Below are 20,030 nucleotides of genomic sequence, written 5' to 3' on the forward strand. Positions count from 1 at the left end.
GGGAGCCTCCATCCCTCCCCAGGCCCAACCTGGAGGACTGAGCCTGGGACCTCCTTCTGCATGCCAAGCAGGAGTACTCTGCGGCACCTTCCTGCACCCTACACCCCAATTCACCTTGAATCTTGGGGGAGAGGCGTTACCAGAAACCATTTCCTTTTCCAGAAGCCACCCATAGGAAGGGAGGAATTTGGAGGACAAACCGGGTCACAGTCCTGGATGCTCTGGGTGGGCTCACGAGCGTTGCCACAAAGGGCGTTGGGAGTTCCCCCTTTCTACACCTCATGTTAATAATATTCTGGAGAGGGAGGTAGGTCAGGTGTTCATGCACAGAATGCGGGGTCAATGGCCCACCTGGTCCAGCACCCTTTTCTCATGGATGGCAGCCAACCAGATGCCCCCAAGGGAAACTCACGGGCAGGATCTGAGCACAAGAGGCGCACTCTCTCCTCCTGAGGTTTCCAGCCACTGGCACTCAGAAACATTGCTGCCTCTGCCTGGGCAGTCAGAGCAGAGTCGCTACAGCGAGTGAATATCAACAGCCCTCTCCTCCTCCATGAATATCTCCAATCCTCTTTAAAGCCATTCAGACTGGTGGCTATGACTGTTTCTTGTGGGAGGGAGTTCCACACTTTGCCTGTGCCGCGTGAAGCAGTCCTTTATCTGACCGGAATTTGCTCAGAGAAAAGCTGAGGAGGTTTGGGCCCAGGGCCTGCAATAAGCCCTGTCCTCCTCCTCCTCCATGCTGACAGGGTTGCTCCCCCCAGCAAGAGGCCAGCCCTCATGGAGGTGCCGGCTTCTCCCTCTCTGCGGAGGGATGCTCACACCTTCTGCCTGGAGGGCTGCCTCTCTCTCCCCCCAGTTGCCTCCTGGTGACCCTGCTCTTGACACCCCGGCAACCAGGTGCAAATATTTCCCCACCAAGCCAGAGGCTCTGCTTCTCTCCCCTCGGGAGGCCCCTTGATGTAGATCCAAGGGAGGTGAGGACATCAAAGGGACTGTGCAGGTTCCCTCAAGAGAATCAGAGGGGGACTCACGCCAGCTTTCAAATGCAAATTTGCTCCAATTTCAGTACTTTTTTAAAAAAAGCAAACTCCAAACCAGCACCACCACCAGCTTGTAGATATTTCTGGAGTCTAAAGGAAGCCAAGCTTGCCTGGAGGCACCTCTTTTGAGACAAACTCTCAGGAGGGGTCATCCGAATGGGGGATGTTGGGCACCTTTGCCCACCCTATGCAGACCTCGTGCAACTTGCCCATTGCACAACAGAGCTTGCTGCCCCTGGATATATTGTCAATGCTGTAAGGGGGCGTATTATAAATGAATAGTAAGGTTTCATGTCCCCAGCCCAAGAGCATTCTCCCCTTCTGTGGCTTCCATAAGAAGAGCTTGCTGGTTCAGGCCCATTGAGTCCGGCATCCTGTTCTCAGAGGATTATGAGGACTAGGACCTTGCCTCTTAAAAACAGCCCAAGAGGAGCCTGCTGGGTCAAGCCAATGGCCCATCTCGTCCAGCATCCTGTTTTCACTGTGGACAACCAGATGCTCGTTATGGGAAACCTGCAAGCAGGATTGGAGCACAAGAGCAACTCTCTGCTCCTGTGGTTTCCAGCAACTGGTATTTAGAAGCCTTGCTAGCTCTGACTGCAACACCTCTCTCCTCCAAGAGGACACTTCAAGAGCAGTGGCTCTGGCCCTCTGCAAACCCAGGGACTGTCTTCAGCCCAGATGTGCAGTTCGGCAACCACTTCTTAATTATTCTTTTTCAAACACAACGATTCTCCCACCTTCAGAGGTGGGGAACGCCAGCCTAGGAGAGGGGCTTTCTCTGCAGGACCCCCTAAATTTTGGAAGTCCCTCTCTGCAGAGATCTACCTAACCATTGGTGGTTGGACCTTCTGAGGGACTCAACTCTATGGGTGCAATTTAGATGCTGCTCTAATCTATTTTGCTTGTTCTCTAATTGTAACGGCTTCATAAACGTTTTGGTAATTGCATAATTATAGGGTTGAAACCTGCCCCGGGACCTTATGGTAAGAAATCCTATTAGCAAACAAATGTATTTGGATGGAGGTTAAGTGCTGCTGTTAAAAAGCCACCTCAGGTGACTCTGCAACCTGGAGGCTGCAGGCAGGGACTCTGGAGCAGGGGCAGCCAACGGGGCACCCTCTGGGACTACAACTCCCAACTCCATCCCTGCCCGAGGCTGTGCTGCCTTCCAGGGCTGGTGGCCCACTCTGGAGGCAGACAGTATAGTCATGCAGTGCACACCCCACTCCAAGGCACCTCCAGAGGTCTTCTGTCTAGCAGTGCCAGCACAAAGGGAGGCTCCTTCCTGGTCCTGAGCAAGGATTGAGAGAGGATGCAGAGGCCGGTGGTCAGGATGGGCAGAAGAGGGGAAGCTGGGCCATCCCACCCACTGTCTGAAGTTGCCCAAGCCACTCTCTCTCTGGGCAGGAAGTTGGCCCTGCCTTGAGCCTCCAAAGAGGCATGGCTTGCAAGCCCCAAAACCACCTGCTTCCTGCTGGAAGGACCAGGGAGGGGGTGGTCCTGATCCTTGTGCCCCCCTCCAAAAGCACAGGTGGGGTGCTCCATCACTTCCGGGGAGAAGCTGCACCCCCAACCTTGAGCACACGCCCCCCACAATTGTAGCCACTCCATCAGCTCTCCTGGGGGTGGGGGCACCTCTGGCTGTGCCTTCCCAGCTCGGCCCTCGGATCCTTGCCACGGAGCCGCATATTTTTTTAATTTGATGTTAATTATCTCCTCGGAATTACCGTACGCAGCCTCTCTCTGGGGATCCGAGGCAATTAAGGGGAGATAAATTTCGTTCCGCGGAGCGAGCTGTCAAGCGGATGAAGCAATTCCATTCCCCCATTTGAAGTGGGAGCTCTGGGTCATGCCTGGTTTATTTGAAACGGTGCCATCACCTCAAGCGGCTGATCTTATCTCGCGCCTCCCCCCCCCCAACGGCAGGGGCACTGCCGCAAGTGATGACACCTGGCCGGCCGCCAGCTCCTCCCAAGATGCAGCTGACACAAGAGAGGGGCCGCTGGGTGCTCCGATCCAAATGAGGTTGGGGGGGGTGGGAGGAGCGCTGGGAAGGCTCAGGGCCTGAGTAAGAAAGAGTCTGCTGGATCAGGGCAGTGGCCCACCGAGCCCAGCCTCCTGTCCTCACAGGGGCCAGCCAGATAGATGCCTGGGAACCTGTGAGCAGGACCAGAGCCCCAGAGCCCTCTTCCCTCCTGGGGTTTCCAGCGACAGGTTTTCTGAAGCATGGCTGCCTCCAACCACAGTGGCAAAGCCTAGGCACAATGGCCAGTGGCCATTAATAGCCCTCTTGTCCTCCATGAATTTGTCAAATGCTCTCGTAAAGCCATCCCAGTTGGTGGCCATCCCTGCCTCCGGTGGGAGGGAGTTCCACAGATAAACCGCTGCATGAGGAAGCTCTTCCTTCTATCTGCCCTGAATGTTCCAACTTCCCACTCCTTGGATTTTCGCGAGTCATGAGAAGAGCAAAACTTTCCCCTGCCACTTTCCTCATGCCGGGCATAATTCAATGCACTTCTGTCATGTCAGCTCTTGCCTTTTCTCTAAAAAGTTGACCTTTCCTCCTAGGGGAACCGCTACATCCCCTTGATCGTTTCAGTTGCTTTTTTCCTGAAGCTTCTCCTTGGAGGTTTTTAAGCAGCGGGTGGATGGCCCCCTCTGTCTTGGATGCTTCAGCTGAGATTCCCTTCCAACTCTTCTTTGATTCTGTGAGGGGCCAAGCAGACGACCCAACGGGAAGCCCGAGAGCCACCAGGACCAGAGCTTAAGAGCAGGGCTCTCCTGCTAGGGACTCCCCAGCAACAGGCATTCAGAGGAATGGGGCCTCTGGTGCTGGAGACAGTATGCAGACAGCACAAGAAGAGCCTGGCTGCTGGATCAGGCCAGAGAGGGCCCATCTAATCCACCATCGCCATGGCCAACGGGGTTCCCCCATGGGAAGCCCGCAAGCAAGTAGGACCTGAGCGCAACAGCAGTCCCCACTTGGGTGTCCCAGAGGCATTTCCATCACCTGGCGCTGGAGGGAGAAGAGAGCCCTTGGGGCCGCTGAGAGCCTTCCTCACCTCCATGAGTTTGCCTGGGGATCTGCCCTCTGTGAGGGATGCCTAAAGGCCTTTGGAAGGGAAGTCGATCCCTTGGCTCCTTGGCTCCCAGCCATGGGGAGGCCTGCAAGGAGGGCGAGTGTCTGAGCAGGGGCTAACCCTCCTCCTCTCCACCTGCCCCTCACTGGTGCTCACTGCCCCTCCCCTTTCACCACTTCATTAAGCACTCTGGGATCCCCTAATGATCTTTCCAGAGGAGCAGCAGCCCCTGGAAGGGAGAGGGCAGAAAAGCTGCTGAGTCCAGCATCATTCTTGGCCCAGAGGCTTGCTGGGATCCAAGCTGGCAAGGTGAGCAAGCTTTCGTGGGGTGGGATGCCACACTTTGCTAGTTCTCAACGACATTCCCTCCTGCCAGATTAATGCCAGCTTGGGCACCCATATGCCCCCAGTTGCTTCTATTTAAAGACACCTGAGTTTGAAGTTTAAATCTGTATATACTTGCAGAGCCTCTCCACCTGCCTTGCGGAAAGCAGGACCAGAACACCAGAGCCCTCTTCCCTTGGCTTCCTCGTTTTCTTGAAATCTTTCCATTCCAGCTGGCCATGACATAGAATCATAGAATAGAATCATGGAGTTGGAATAGACCACAAGGGCCATCGAGTCCAACCCCCTGCCAAGCAGGAAACACCATCAGAGCACTCCTGACATATGGTTGTCAAGCCTCTGCTTAAAAAGGTAAAGGTAAAGGTACCCCTGCCCGTACGGGCCAGTCTTGCCAGACTCTAGGGTTGTGCGCTCATCTCACTCTATAGGCCGGGAGCCAGCGCTGTCCGCAGACACTTCCGGGTTACGTGGCCAGCGTGACATCGCTGCTCTGGTGAGCCAGCGCAGCACACGGAATGCCATTTACCTTCCCGCTAGTAAGCGGTCCCTATTTATCTACTTGCACCCGGGGGTGCTTTCGAACTGCTAGGTTGGCAGGCGCTGGGACCGAACGACGGGAGCGCACCCCACCGCGGGGATTCGAACCGCCGACCATGCGATCGGCAAGTCCTAGGTAAAACCTAGGGGTAAAACCTCAGCGCCACTCGCGTCCTAAAGCCTCTGCTTAAAGACCTCCAAAGAAGGAGACTCCACCACACTCCTTGGCAGCATAAATTCTGTAACTTTAAGACACAGCGCCTGGTGCCTGCTTTTTCCCTCCTCCCTTCCGACAGCTTTTCCTTTCATGCTGTGACTTTTTAGATTGTAAGCCCAAGCGGAGGGACCATCTTATCACTGACATCTGCAAGGCTGCTCTGGTGGTTTCTATGAAGTAATGTGAATTTGTTGCCTGATTAACCAGGGGTGCATTTTCAAAAGCGCATTAGGGTGCTTTTGTTTTATATTAAGCAACCGAACATCCCAGCCCTACAGTGTTCCCTCTGTATGCTACTATGCTAATAGCAACCTGCCCTTACGTGGCCAAGACAGGACCAGCCAAAGCGAAGGGGGAGGGGGGATGTCAGCAGGCTCAGACAGACCAAGGCTTGCAGAGGTACCAAAGCCAACAGAATTTCCCATAAGAGGCATCTGGTTGGCCACTGTGAGGACAGAATGCTGGCCTAGATGGGCTCCCTTTGGCCTGATCCAGAAGCGAGACTCTTCTTTGGTTCTGAAGAAGTCAGCAGGTGAGGCTCTGGAGAGCCACCGCAAGGCTGGGATAGAAAGAGGAGCCCACAGCCTGCAAGGTGGGCAAACTGGAGGGGGACTCAGCCCCTCCTCTCCACCCCCCAATTCCTCAAGGTGCAAGGGGGCTCTTCCTCGTGGGCGCATGCCTGGCTGGGTGCCCCCTGGCAGGCACCCAGCCTTGTGTCATCGCACCTGGGTGCAAGAAGCACTCTGTTGCCGCTGGGCCGTTTCCTCACCCCCTCCCCGCCGTCTTCCCCTCTTTCTACCTGCACAGCTGTTTCCTTCCTGGAGGCTGGAGCAGACCCCCCCCCCGCCTCAGTGGGACGCGAGAGGCTTCTGTAGGTGCTTGGGAACAAGACGGAACAGAAATCGCTTCACACCTGGCTCCGAAATTACAGAACGCTGGCGCCCAGCCAACGCAAGCCTGGCAGAGCCCCAGCTCCAGCGGACATCAATTACGAGGGGCCGACAGAGCCTCTGCTTCCCGCAAATCTGGGGCGCCCCAGAAAGGGAACCTTCGGCAGCCGCCCGAGACTTCCAGGTGGGAGCCTTTTCCCTCGGATTCCGCACCCGAGATTTATGGCTCAGTTCAGTCTGCCCCCCCCCCCATCCTAGCTCCTCTTTCCCCTCCAAGTCAGAGACGCTCCTGCGGGTTTTCTCCAGGGCTCGCCTCTCCTTCGTCTCAATGCAAGGCTGGCCTCAGATTTAAAAAAAATTAATTTTCATAGAATCACAGAATTGTCGAGTTGGAAAGTATTTCAAGGGACATCCAGGACCACCGCCTGCAATGCTGGAATCTCAGCTAAAACACCCATGATTTTGATGGAAATGATAAATATTACAAAACAAACAATTGTTTGTCATCCAGAATTAATATTGCTGAACACTGTCAAAAGAATTGATCTTGGCAGCTGAAACAGTCATTGCAACTCAACAGAAAACAGCCCAAAATCTATTATTTGGTACCCTCTGAAACAAAGCTAGAATGGAGAAAATTAGGCACAGCTTGAGATTTTGAGAAGGGCTAGAACCTCTAGATGCTTTGAATATGGTTTGGAATGCCATTGTTACATAGACAAGGGGAGTATCACTTTCAAGACAACTCTTGGTCCAAGCCTGGCAAATCTTGATCTAGACCATCAGACAAAACTGATATTCTTTACTTGGGACTGTGCAATTTTCACCCATGTGCAACTGTACGCATTCAAAGTGCCTGTTTTATAGTTTTGTTTTTCATTTTTTCATCTTTACCCGTTGTTGTAACTGTTCTCTGTCTTATATACATTATATAAATAAATTAAAGCTTTACACAAAAAAAATAAGGTTCCACTTGCCACAAGTCGGCCCTTGCTGAGTGCACAAGAAGCATTTGCTGGGGGTGTCATCCTGCCCCCCCCCCCCAAGCCAAAAGCAGAGGCAGTGCACTCAGAGGCTGCAGCATTCCCTGTAAGGGACACCTGCATCACAGAGGCAGAAAGGGCACCCCAGAGTTCATTTAGTCCGCTGCTGGAGAGAGGGACCATATGCAAGGCGCTTTACAAGCCGCAGAAACAGCAAAATACACAACACAGGTTGTGTACCAGTCTGATCCAACTAAGTCATAATTAAAAAATGTAACATTAAAATAAACAACTTCATATCAAATAAATGTAATATTCCATAATCCATTCAGGATATAATATTGCACAGGCCAAAAAATAAAAGCAGAGAGAGAGGAACTCTTGCTCCCACCCTGGATCTGAAGGAGGCAACCCCATCCCTGGGCGCATTGCTTGCGACTGCACAACGAAAGGGGCCTGGTGCATGAAAAGGAGACCCCCCCCCCGTTGCCCCCCGTAGCAGATACAGCAGGAGAAACAGGCTGCTGCAAGGATATAGGGAGGAGGAGGAGGGGGGCACTCTCCTCTCTGGCTGGTCCTGCAAATGAGAAAAACACAGCCTGGTTTCTGCTAGGGGCCTTTGCTGGGACCTCGGGGTGGGGGTGGGGAGGGGCTCCTGGCCTTTTTTATTATGGGTATTTAAAAACCTCTCTTTCCTTTATTCTTCCTTTTTTTTTTTGCTATTAACATGTGACATGCTTAGGGGACGGTTCGGGTTTCAAGACCCCCTGTGCTCCAGTGTGCAAAAGGCATTAGCCCTTCCCGTTCCCCCGCACCTTGCCAGCTGGACTCTCGGTAGCCAAAGCCAGGGGTCTGCAGCCCAGAACGGGGCAGCCGCCACTGGACTAGCCTCCTGCCCAAAGACTAGGATTCGAGGGGTAAAGCTCTTGGGGGCAGCATATTTTTCCCCCGTACAGAAGGCAGGGACATGTGATGAAGTTGAGAGCTGGAAGATTCAGGGCAGATGAAAGCAAGTCCTTCTTCGTGAGCTATGGACCTCTCTTCCACAGAGATGGCCACCCGCTTGGATGGCATTATAAGAGGATTGGACAAATCCATGGAGGAGGATAAAACTACTGATGGTTATTCACCCTAATGGCTCTGATCTGATTCCACGGTCACAGGCGGTGATGCTTCTCAGTCTCAGGGTTTGCCTTTAGGGCATCTTATGAGTGAGAAGAGGTGGACGTGCCCAAGGATTAAGGCTTTCTGGGAGACGATATATAATGAATTGAAAAAGGTATTTAAATATACCTTCTTGAAGAAAGCAGAGGCCTTTCTCCTGGGCATAGTTGACCAATCGGTGTTAAAGAAGGATAGAACTTTCTTTATGTACGCTACAACAGCAGCAAGAATACTTATTGCAAAATATTGGAAGACACAAGATTTACCCACTCTGGAAGAATGGCAGATGAAGGTGATGGATTACATGGAATTGGCGGAAATGACTGGCAGGATCCGAGACCAGGGAGAAGAGTCAGTGGAAGAAGACTGGAAGAAATTTAAAGACTATCTACAGAGACATTGTAAAATTAATAAATGTTAGAATGATGTTGGATTGAAATTAAGTGGTTTCTAGCTGTAATGGTATAAAAGAATATGGAAAAAAGGTTTTTTATAAGTAAAAATTCAAGGTTATAATAATTTAAGATTAAAGATCTGGGTAGAATAAAGAGGGAAAGAAACTGCTGAGCTAATAAATTGAATTGGAATACAAAAAAGGGAGGTCCGAGGAGGTCCGAGGAACAAGTAAATGAAAAATAATGTGATGAAAAGATTGATTGGTTTAACTATTTTTATTTTGTACTTTTTCTTTTTTCTTTTTCTATTTTGTAATGTAAAAATCTTAATAAAAATTTTATTTAAAAAAAAAAAAAGAGAAGAGGGTGCTGGGCCAGAGGGGCAATGGGCTTGATCCAGAAGGCTCTCCTTTTGTTCCTATCCGAGGTCCAAAGAGGAGAGCTCCCAACCCCAACTCAGGAGGTGTCATCTTCATAGGACATGGGTGCTAAGAGAGGCCTTGATCTGGGGCCAAGGGAGGCCATCGTTGGCGGGCTGTGCAGGGTCCAGAATTGCACCAAGCCAATGCAGAAATACCACAAGAGGGGAAGAGGGACTGCTCTTGCGCTCAAGCCCTGCTTGAGGGTTTCCTATTGGGGAATCTGGTTTTACGATATGAGAACAAGATGCTGGACGAGATCAGGCCCCTTTTATGCTCTACAAAAGAGGAAAGGGAGAGGTGACACGAGAGCCAGCTTCAAATAAGGAAGGGCTGTCACATGGAAGATGGAGCAAGCTTGTATTCTGCTGCTCCAGAGGCGAGGACGAGTGACAAGGAAGGAGATTCTGACCAAACATCAGGAAGAACTTTCTGAAGTGAAGAGCCATTCAGCAGTGGCTGAAGGTCGTGGGCTCTCCTTCCTCGGAGGCCTTTAGATGGAGGTTGGGTGGCCACCTGCCAGCGATTCTTCAGCTGTGATTCCTGCTTTGCAGGGGGGTGGGCTAGAGGACCTTTGGGGATCCCTTTCAACTCTACAATTCTATGAACCCCAGAGAGATGCTGCTGGTGGGGCAAGGGAAGCTGCAGGAGAACTGGCAGGCCCCCCCAATAACCCCCACTGGGTGCTTCTTTTCACTTCCCCGCCAACCTTCTTTATCGCCCGGTCTTTAGAGGAAGAGAGATAGATCTGGCCGGCTTCCTCCTCACGCAGGGCTCTGCAGTCGGGGTGGGGAGGGGGGAGAGGAGGAGGCTGCTCGGAGGAGCGTGATGCAAGCCATTTGGAGGAGCTGCAGAGAGCTGCCAACGCAAGCTGCGCTCTTTAAACAAGGGAGGAAATGACCGTATCTACGGCATGCCAGCGAGCGCACTCACAGACACACTCTCTCTCTCACACACACTCTCTCTCCTACACACACACACACACACACACAGCAAAAGGAAGTCAAGAGGGTTTTTCATGACACAGAGCGGGATGTCAGCGGCTAAAAGGTCGATATTTTCCCTTAACACCCTTTTCTCAATGACTTAATCGTGTTCCGTTTGCACAAAAATGCTTCCCAAGAAGAAACGGCCTGGAGGGTTGCGGAGGGGGGAGACAGAGAGGAGGAGGAGGAGGACGGGCGCCGTGCCCCGGCCCTGACCTTGTCCGAGGATTTCTCCACGTAGCAGGGCTCCTGGGGGGCGACCAGCAGCGGGACGAAACCCGAGAGCAGGCGGTCCTCCTCCAGGCTGAGCAGGGCCAGGTCCTCGTCCGGGTCCTTGTAGAGCGGCACCTCCGACTGGTTCACGGCCGTCAGGATGTTGCAGAAGTCGGCCAGGGTGGCCCACACGTCCACCGAGACCCTGCAGGGTGGGGAGAAGGAGGGGGGAGCTGAGCAAGGCAGGAGAGACCCCCATCCCCAGGACACCGCAGACACTCTTGCTCAGGAGATGCAACTTCCCTGCAGGGCTGGGCACTCTGTTGCAGGCAAGGCGTGGGCACCCCTTCCCCTAAAAGATGCCTGCCCCCCATGTCACATAGGCTGGAGAGGCCTCTTCCCCGTTATCTATTGCATTTCTACCCCACTGTCTTCTCCAATGAGCTCAAGGGGATACATGCCATTCTCCTCTGTCCCAGCAAGGTGGCTCAGGCTGAGAGGCAAGAGGGGCTGGCCTCTAAGGTCACCCTGTGTGCTTCATGGCCGAGCGGAGATTTGAACCCTGGTCTCTCCCAGGCCCCAGTGCTGGACTCTAACCACTACACCGCCACTGTCTCTCAACTATTGAGCTCAACATGGACTCTACGGAAGACAGCAGAGAGGAAAGGGGGAGGCCCAGGGACACAAGGGGCACACACACGCACACCTTTAAGTCTCAAGGGGCCACAACTAACAGGCTTTGCCCTGTTGGGGAAGGATCTCGCAGAGAGAGCAAAGGGAATGCACAGCGAAAGGAAGGATAAGTTGCTCCGAGTCTGGTGGAGAGTGCCAGGCTCTTGGGCACCCACTGGGTGCCCACTCTCCTCACTTGCTATTGGAGCCATGCTGGCTCCTGGGGGAAGCATGACGACAGCCGTGGGAGGGCCAAACTGGGCCGGCCGTGGCCCCTGAGTACCTGCTCTGCATGCAGAAGGCTCCAGCTTCAAACCATAACTGCATTATCCCTGGGGAGGGCTGGGAAAGACACCTGCAGGGGATGCTGCCAGTCTGTGTAGGCAAAACTGACCTGGATGGTAGCTTCCTATATCCAGCTTCAACTCCTGGAAGCATCCCCATTAAACTGTGGGTAGGAGTTGCCAGCAACCAGCATTCGGAAGCACCAGTTTCTGACCATGGAGGCAGAGCACAGCCACCTTGGTGAGGAGCCCTCCAAAGCCTCCTCCTCTTCCTCCATGTGTTTGTGCAATGCTCTTTTAAGGCCATCCAGGTTGGTGGCCATCACTGCCTCCTGTGGCAGGGAGTTCCACAGTTCAACCCTGAAGAAGGGCTTTCTTTCGTCTGCCCTGACTCTCCCGACATTCAGCTTCAGGTATGTTGTGAGAGAGACATGAAAGGCGGGGTGGGGGTGTTTGCTGGCATCCTGACACCAGTTTCGCTTCTGGCCGCAGCTTCACCCTCAAAGGCACCCTGGGGAGGAGGGTGTGTAGCGTGTGGGTGGCTCTCACACCCCGCAGAGCCGAGGGTGAGAACAGAGAGTGCCATTTGGGAGCTCTTTCAAGTGGTGCAAAGAGGGGCCTGGAAGAGCATGTCACCACGGCTGGGGAAACCTCAGAAGCCAGGCTGGGCAGGGGAAGGGGAAGCAGAAAAAATGATGCAAAGCAGTCAAAAAGGGTGGAAATGGGCCAAGCAAGTTGTGCTCCCTTTGCAGCACTTTTCGCAGAATTGTGGTGTTGGAAGGGACCCCCGAGGATCATCCAGCACAACCCGCTGCAACACAGGAATCACCGCTGATGCAAGCTCTGCTTAAAAGCCCCTAGGGAATCATAGGGTCGTGAAGGACCCCGAGGGTCCTCTAGTCCAGCCCCCTGCAATGCAGGAATTGCAGCTAAAGAACCCCAGGCAACAGACAGCCATTTTTTATCCCAATTCTCAAAGCAATCTCGCCCGGTTGCACAATGCTGGTGGTGCCACCTGCAGCTGCCATCTTGGGCTCCAGAGGGACCTGGCACAGGAGCTCACTTTGAGGGCTTGCTCCCCAGCGAGCCTGCATTAAGGATTGCAGCCCCAAGAGGGAGTTGTGGACGATATTGACACCCTGCCCAACGACAAAACGTTAACTGGGTGCCTTGCAAAGAACTGTATTCTTGAGGGGCAGGAACGAAGGGATGAAAAACAGGAGGAGTCTCAGTGGCGCAGGACATGGCAGTCCTTCCTAAGGTGTAGCTGTGGTTGGGGGGGGGGGTGAGCACGGAGAGGAAAGGGGCACAGCTGGGCATGACCTTGGGGGCCGGTTACTGCCTCTCTCAGCTCAACCCACCTTGCAGGGTTGTTGCCAGGATTAAAATGAGGAGGGGGAGAACCAGGGACGCTCCTCAGAGAAAAAGGTGGACCAGAAATGCCAAAAATGAATGAGTAAATAAATATTGTTGGAAGCAGCCGGCCAAGGACAATGAGGGTCAGTTTGCAGAAGCAGGGGGTCATGTTCTCATGCTCACTCCTCAAACCTCTTTTCAAAAAGTGTTCGCTTTCAAGAGGGACGTTTTTCGCCGTGGGACCAGAGAAAAGGGTCACTCCAGTGGTGGCAGGGAAAGGGAACCCCTTCCTTGCCCTCTCTCTCTGTGCCCGCTCACCCTGGGACCAGAGAAGGTCTCCCATCCTTGGGGCCTACGACAAGCCCCCTACCCCAACACCTCCCCCCCCCCCCAAGCAAGTGGCTCCAGGTGGACAATCTGCACTCATTTATTTGCTGGAATCAACATGCGGGGAGGGGGGAGGAGAGAGAAAAGCCTTGCATTGAAACGAAACATCTTGTTTTCAAGAGTGTCCTGGGAGCTGGGCGGAATGAGCTGCCATTAATCAAAGCCCAGCACACCATCAGCGCCTGCCTGCGCCCCCAGAGCCTTGGTCGGAGGGAGGGAGGCAGGGAGGAGGGGGCCCCCAGATCGTGGCTCCCCCTCCCCACTTTGCCCCGGCCAGGTCTGGCTGTCAGAAACATTTAAAAGGTGGAAAACGCACACAGAGAGAAACAGGAGTAAATATGTGGGGCTTGGGGGGGGGGGCGCGCGCGCGGGCGGACGATGTCCAAGGGTCCCCCATGATGTAATGGGAAAAGGCTTGGCTTGCGCTACCAGCTTGAAAATAAACAGAGCCTGGAGGGTTAAAAGGAACTGAACTTTCCACGAACTGCCCCCCCTCCAGATCCGCACCAGAGGAAACGTATATGAGCAACGGTGCGGCCCCCCCGCCCTGCGCTGCCCCACGGCCCTGAGCTTATCCTCGGGGCCTTGGCTGCAGAGACAAGGGCCGGATGCAAGAGGACAGCTCTGGGCCACCTCCGACGTGCGATGCTGCTGCCCATGGGGCGCGGGGAGGAAGGATTTGGCCAGGCTTCAGGAGGCCTGATGCTCCCACCCCCGCTGGCAGCCCCCACCAGCAGTGTGAGTCCCCCACCATCACCCGCCTGGGGCAGGAGGCTGGGAGGCGGCAGCAGAGGGAGGCAGAGACCCCAGGCTGCTAGCCGCAATGGCTCTGCTTCCGAGGCTCTTGGGCTCAGATCCTGCTTTCAGAGACGCCTGGTTGGCCACTGGGAGGACAGGAGGCTGGGCCAGGTGAGCCACTGGCCTGATCCGGCAGGGCTCCTCCTATGCTGTCATTGCCTATATGGACTGGCAGAAGTGGCTTTCTAGGGGTCTCTGGCAGGGGCACCCCCAGCCCTTCCCGAAGCAGACTCCTTCTCCGTGCAATTCAGGCACTTCATTCCTGGGCTGCTTCCCTCAAAAGCAAGGTCCCAGGCCAGACGGTCCTGAATTCAGGGTGGATTTAACAAGAACAGCTGCTTGACCCCCCGGCTGGACTGGACTGCCCCACCGAGCGCAGTACTTTGGCTGGCAGCAATGGCTCTCCAGGGGTTCAGAGAGGGGGGGGATACTCCACTAGCCCTTCCCCGGGGGCTGAGCCTTGGGCCTTCTGCACACAAAGCGGGAGCTCTGTCCCCTGGGCACCTGCTCACTACCTGACCTTGAGAAGGGTGTGAGAGCAAGGAAGGGCCCCCAAGAGCAATGCTTTAGGCCACAGGGCAGTTCTCCTTGGGGGAGGATGGGCGCACTGCCTTGGTGCTGGGCAACCCCGAACCAGGCAGGGAGAATAGCCGCCTTCTCCCCAAAGCATGGCCTCCTGGACAGAGCAGCAAAGACCCAGTTTGCTGGGACTGCCAGGCTGCAGGAGGAAGGGCCCGGGTGGGGCGAGGACTGCCCACCTTTATTTGCCGTCCTTCTCCCAGCAAAGCCAAGCAATGTCTTTCCTTCCTCCGTCTTCCTGAATTCCTGGGCTCCAAGGGCAGGGAGACTGCCCAGCCAGAGCAGGTCAGGGTGACCAGGAGGCTGAAATGGGGGCACAGCCTGGAGACAAAGGAAGCAGGGCATGGATGGTCGGGGCGGGGTAAGAGGGAAGGACTCTCTTCTGAAACTAACCTGGGTTGGGGGCGAGGCCTGGGCTCTGGAGGCTTGCAGGAAGGGATCCCCGAGTGCCGTGGGGCAGCCTGGGGCCTCCTCGCACGCACCCCCCTTCCCACGCACTGAACGCCAAACACAATGACCCCATGTTCCAGGCCTGCGGGGGCCCCACGGAGGTGGCCGTTTCCTGTGTAATACCAGCCTGTTTAAACACTCGCACTCACCAGCCCCACAGCTGCAGCTCAAACCCGGAAGGAGTGCGGTGGAAGGAGCCCAGGGCTGCGCTCCAGATGGCAAACCGCTCGGGCCTATTGCTCTTGCTTGGGGGGGGGGGGAGGGAAGGCAGCTCAGCCCAGCCGCCTCTCCCAGCAACTTCTTGCCAAGCCCCCATCCTGCTAAGAGCAGCCCCTACAGACGGGTTCCCCCCTCCCAAAAGATGGCAAAGGTCAAAGAGCAGGAGGTGGCAACTGGGGGTCCTCCCTCCCCACAGCTCTCCTGGGGGCTTGTTCCTTGGGGCACAGGCAAGTCCAAGGCGGGAGGGAGAGCTCCGTGTCACTGGGCTCCTGGTGGGGAAAAAGACTTCTGAGTGGGGCAAGGCTGTATGTGGGGTGTGTGCTTCTTATCCCTTCCTTATATTATCGCTTCCACCTCTCCATCTCCCTGGCACATCTCCTCCTCAAATTACGTCCAAATAGTACCTGCATTGTTCTAACCTTTGATAATAAACAAAAATACCAACAAATACTACGGACCAGCAGCAAAAGATCCGTTTTAGCAAGCAGTCTTGTTCAAGCAGTTGTTTCATCGGACGGCTCACTCCCAAGGTAAGTCATCGCTTGATGCCAGTCATCACTTGGTGCATTCCAGCACTGCAGTGCGCTGGACTAGATGAGCCTGGGGGTCTCTTCCAACCCTACAATTCTCTGGTAAGAACGCAAGAGGGGTCTGCTGGATCTGGCCAAAGGGGTCCTTCGACTCCCACCTGCTCTCACAGCGGCCAAGCAAATGCCCCAACGCTCAAGCAGCATTCGAATGCAGGAGCTCCCCCCCCGCAAGGGCCACTCTCCCTCTCCCCCCAAGGAGCTTTGGCCAGGGCAGGAGGCGTCCCTGAACGCTGACCACCCCTCTGGGTTACCTGGGTGAGGAGGGTGCATCCCTGTCAAGCATCCTTTCGCTGTGATTCCTGCACTGCAGGGGGTTGGATTGGATGACCCTCGGGTGCCCCTTCCGACTCTACCATTCTATGTGCATCTGAACACCCCCCTGGCTGAAATGTCACTGTACAAAAAAGCCACATCCATTGCTCTGGCCACGCCTGCCACGAAACCCCACCGCATGGGGACCGTATGTGGGATGTGACATGGCCCTCCGGTCTTCCCTCTGCCCCCCACCCCAAGAAAAAGCCACTGCCGCCCTTGGGCACAAAGGAGGCGTCCTTTCCTCTTTCTTCCTAAAGGGGTAAAACCAGTTCCCGGCTCTGGGCTAAGCGAAACACTGGCTGCCGGACACCGGCTTCCTTCCTAGGCCCTAGGAAATGCCTGCTTCCCCCCAGCGCGCTCCCCCCCCCCCACCTGGCCCGAGCGCCAATGCCACATCCTCCGTCCCTGCTCCCCCCGCCCTGCAAGAGGGGAAGAGGAGAACGCCGTCCCGGTTTCCACTCGGAGGACTCTGGCGTAAAAGCTCCAAGCGGGTGATAAATGCATCCGAGGGCCAATTAGGAAGATATATGGCGGCAGAGGCAGCGGCAGGAGCGCAGGGGAATGGGCCTGGGCAGCCTGGCGAGGAAGAGGAGGGGGCAGGCGGGGGGGGGGGGGAGGCGCGGAGGGCTCTCCAGAGTCCCAGCTATGTTTCCCATTATGTAACCCTGGTCATGGGCAGGCCGCCAGGCGCTCCAAATGAAAAAGAGACTCTGGCTTGGCACCCGTTCTATTTTCCTATCCTCATTCAGGGTCAGCGGAGTGTCATACAGCTGCGGAGAAAGCTCCGGGGATTAAGCCTGGGAAGGGCTCCAAAGCCCAGGACCCGGGTTCAAGTACCAGCTGAAAGCAATAAACCAACTGCCGCAGCTGGGCTGAGTTTAGCCGGCCTCGGAGCCTGCGCTGGCTCCCTGGGAAACAGGCCGCCTGCCTGACAGGGGGCAGGAAAGAGGGGTACCGGGGTGGAAACGACAGAGGTTGCCACGGCTTGGGCCTGGGGGGCAGCGGCTGGAGGGTAGCGGGGCCCTGATCCTCCTTTAGGGCCCTGTTTCTGCGCATCAGAAAAGGAGTGTGTATGTTCAGACTCCCCCCGGCCAGCAAAGACAAGTTGTTTGCGTCCAAGTTGTTTGGGAGCCTGGATGTTTCGGGGTATGTGTGTGTGTGCGCGCACATGCGTAAGGTGTCATAAGTCACGCCCTGGCAGATTTTGGCAGGGGGAGCGCCAATCCTGTGCTCAACTGGAGCTTCCTTTACCAGAAAAGCCCCGCAAACAAGTCCTGGGACGTGAAGCCCAGCCCTGTCCACCCCCATGAGGCTGACGCATGGCCAGTGGTCCTGCCACTCGCCTAAGTCCATTAGCTTCACCACCTGGATGGGGCTCCTCCCACCTGCGCTCCTGAGCAAAGTGAGGAGGACAGCCTGTCAGTGTCCTGGGGGCCTCCCTGAGAGGAGACAGGACGAGGGGCCCTCCACCACCCATTGGCCATGTGTGGAGAAGCGGGGGCCAGAAGGGAGGAGGTGTCTCTGGGATCTGCCCCTGCCGCAAAGTCACGGGGAGGCAAGCCTCAAGTTCCACGCTTTGAAAAAATTGGGATTCCCTCGTGGGGCTGGTGCCCCCCTTGCCCCAAAGAGGTCAGGCACAGGCTAACACACTGCCCCAAACAATGCTGTTTCCTGCATTGCAGGTCATGGGGCTAGATGACGGTTGGGATCCCTTTCGACTCTACAATTATATGATTAGGCACATAGGGAGCTGCCTTATATGGAGCCGCACCACTGGTCTACTCAGTACTGTCTACACTGACTGGCAGCAGCTCTGTAGGGCGTCAAGCAAAGAGGCAGAGGGGTGTCCTTAGCCCCACTTGCGGATTCCAGCAAGGATTGAACCAGGGACCTTCTGCTTGCAAGGGAAGCTCCACCACTGAGCTATGGCCCTTTTTAGTGACCAGGGATCCTACTGTGTTGAAGGGAGAGCAGCGAGGCTGGAAGAGGAAGAGGAGGAGTGGAACCCCACTGGGAAAGGAGTCGGGACTGGCAGGAGGGGGGCTCCTGTGAGTGCCCTCTCTGGGGGTCTGAGCTGCTGTCCAAAGATGGGCAACAGTTCACATAGACAGGCAAGCGCCCCCCACCAGCCAGCCAGCCAGCCGGCCCCAAGCAGCCAGCAAACAGAAAACAGACTCTTTTTCCCGCTCCCCCAAAATGGGGCCCGGCACTTCCTGTGTGAGATTTCCATTTCCTCGGCCAAAATGAAGCAAAAAAAGAGAGAGAGAGTAGTAGCCATAAACGAGGGAAGAGGCTGGAGATGGACGGACATCCTGCCTCCTCCTGCCCCTGTGCATCAGGAGTGCTGGGGAGCCATCTTTGAGCTGCAGCCTCTTTGCAGGATGGAGCCCCCCCCCCCCCCGCTCCTGGGAGCCTCGTCTTCCCCATCATCACCCTCAGCCCTGGCTCTGACAGATTAATAGGACTGGGGAGGAGGGGAAAGAGACCGAGGGGATCCGGATCCGGGCACAAAGGCCTGCAGGGAAGGGCGGAAGGGGAAGAGCATGCTGGGAGAAAGGCCTCTGGGCCCACCAAGAGCCTAGGGCAAGAGTGGCTCAGAAAGATGCAAGCAAAATGTGCATGGAGCTGCCCAGGGGGTCGCAGCTCAGGGAAATGGGGGCAAAAGGGTGGGGCTGGATCAAAACAGCACACGCCCCCAGGTCCTGCTTGCTTCCGGCTTCTTTCCATTGGGGCATCTGATTGGCGGCTGTGAGGACAGGATATGGAACCTCCAGCTCCAGAGGCAGTCTATCTAGACTCCCAGATTCTTAGGGGTGTTTGGCCACTGTGAGCTCAGGATGCTGGACTAGATGGGCCCCCTTTGGCCTGATCCGGCAACCAGGCTGTTCTGATAAAGGATTAATTCATAATTCAGTTAGTGGGCGCCCTCTGGATGATGCCAGGATCTGCCAGCCTCCATCTGCTCCAAGCACTGTGGCCGATGGAAAGGCGGTGGGAGTTGTAGCCCAGAACTTCCAGGGTGACATGCCAAAGTAAGACTGAGGAGATCTGGGTTCAAATCCCCACCCACTGTTAAGCTCATTGGGTAGTCTTGGGCCACCCACTGACTCTCAGCTCAATCTGCCTTGCAGAGTTGCTGGGGGGGGGGGGGACAGAATTGGGGAGAGCATAAGCCCCACCCAGGGCTCCTTGGAGGAATGGCAGCAAGCAAAGGTCATAGGTAAGATAAACGGAGGCCGAAGAAGGTGCTTAGTGACTTACAGCCACCCGCATACATGGCAGAGGGCAGAGGGCAGAGGGCAAGTCCCTGCCTGGGTGAGGAGAGGAGAGAGGAGAAAGGGGCGCATAGCCCCCCAAGGGTGCTGACGTACGATCTGGGCAGCTCCAGGGTGCTGGGCGGGGGGTTCCAGGTGTCCGAGTGGCCCAGCATCCAATCCGACCAGACCTTGATGCTGGGCAGCAGTTCCTTCAGGTCCTGCGGCAAGGAGGAGACTTTGATGTCATCGTCCTCAGAGCCTTCCTGGCCCTGAGCAGCTGCTGAGAGAGAAAGAAACGCAGAGTGGGCCGGGCAGCTCCTCTCAAGACGCCCCTCGCCTGCTCCTCTGCCACCCCCCCCTCTCTTGGCCCTCTGAAAATCCTCTGGGAAGGAGCGAGATCTGAACCAGGGACAGAATCGTTGCTGGGAGATTCAGGGCAGGTAAAAGAGAGGGCTTCCTCTCACGAAACTATGGAACTCCCTCCTGGACACCAACCTAGATGGATCGGCTTAAAGAGAGGACGAGGCAAATTCAGGACAAGGCTATCGGTGGCTACTAGGCAGGATGGCTCTGCCTCCGCAGTCCAAGGAAGTACATGCCTCTGAATATCAGTTGCTAGGAAGGTTTGACCGTGGAACGGACTCCCTTGGGAGGTCAAGGTCTCTCCTTTCTTGGAGGTTTTTAAGCAGAGGTTGGATGGCCCTCTGTCTTTGGGTGCTTTAGTTGAGATTCCTGCATTGCAGCGGGTTGGACTAGATGACCCCTGGGGTGCCTTCCAACTCCACACAATTATGTGATTAGGAGAGTTGCGGCTGCTGGTGGCCACTGCAAGGCCAGAATCCTTGGGG

At 55.4% G+C, this 20,030-nt stretch overlaps 1 protein-coding gene across 5 annotated transcripts in view; it reads right to left on the bottom strand.

The window, feature by feature from the left end:
• The window catches only part of SMG6 (SMG6 nonsense mediated mRNA decay factor), a 95,645-nt gene that overhangs the window by 22,509 nt on the left and 53,106 nt on the right, over positions 1 to 20,030 (bottom strand). For 4 of the 5 annotated variants that reach the window (XM_028707981.2, XM_028707979.2, XM_028707983.2 and 1 more), the window contains exons 12-13: positions 19,297 to 19,462; positions 10,279 to 10,480 (exon numbers count right to left, since the gene is read on the bottom strand). In XM_028707981.2, the coding sequence (XP_028563814.2) occupies positions 10,279 to 10,480; positions 19,297 to 19,462 (368 nt within the window). The remainder of the gene's footprint in view (positions 1 to 10,278; positions 10,481 to 19,296; positions 19,463 to 20,030) is intronic. The other variant, XM_028707980.2, reaches the window with a different exon arrangement.

Source organism: Podarcis muralis, chromosome 15 (assembly GCF_964188315.1).
Source record: "Podarcis muralis chromosome 15, rPodMur119.hap1.1, whole genome shotgun sequence".
NCBI classification, from domain to species: domain Eukaryota; kingdom Metazoa; phylum Chordata; class Lepidosauria; order Squamata; family Lacertidae; genus Podarcis; species Podarcis muralis.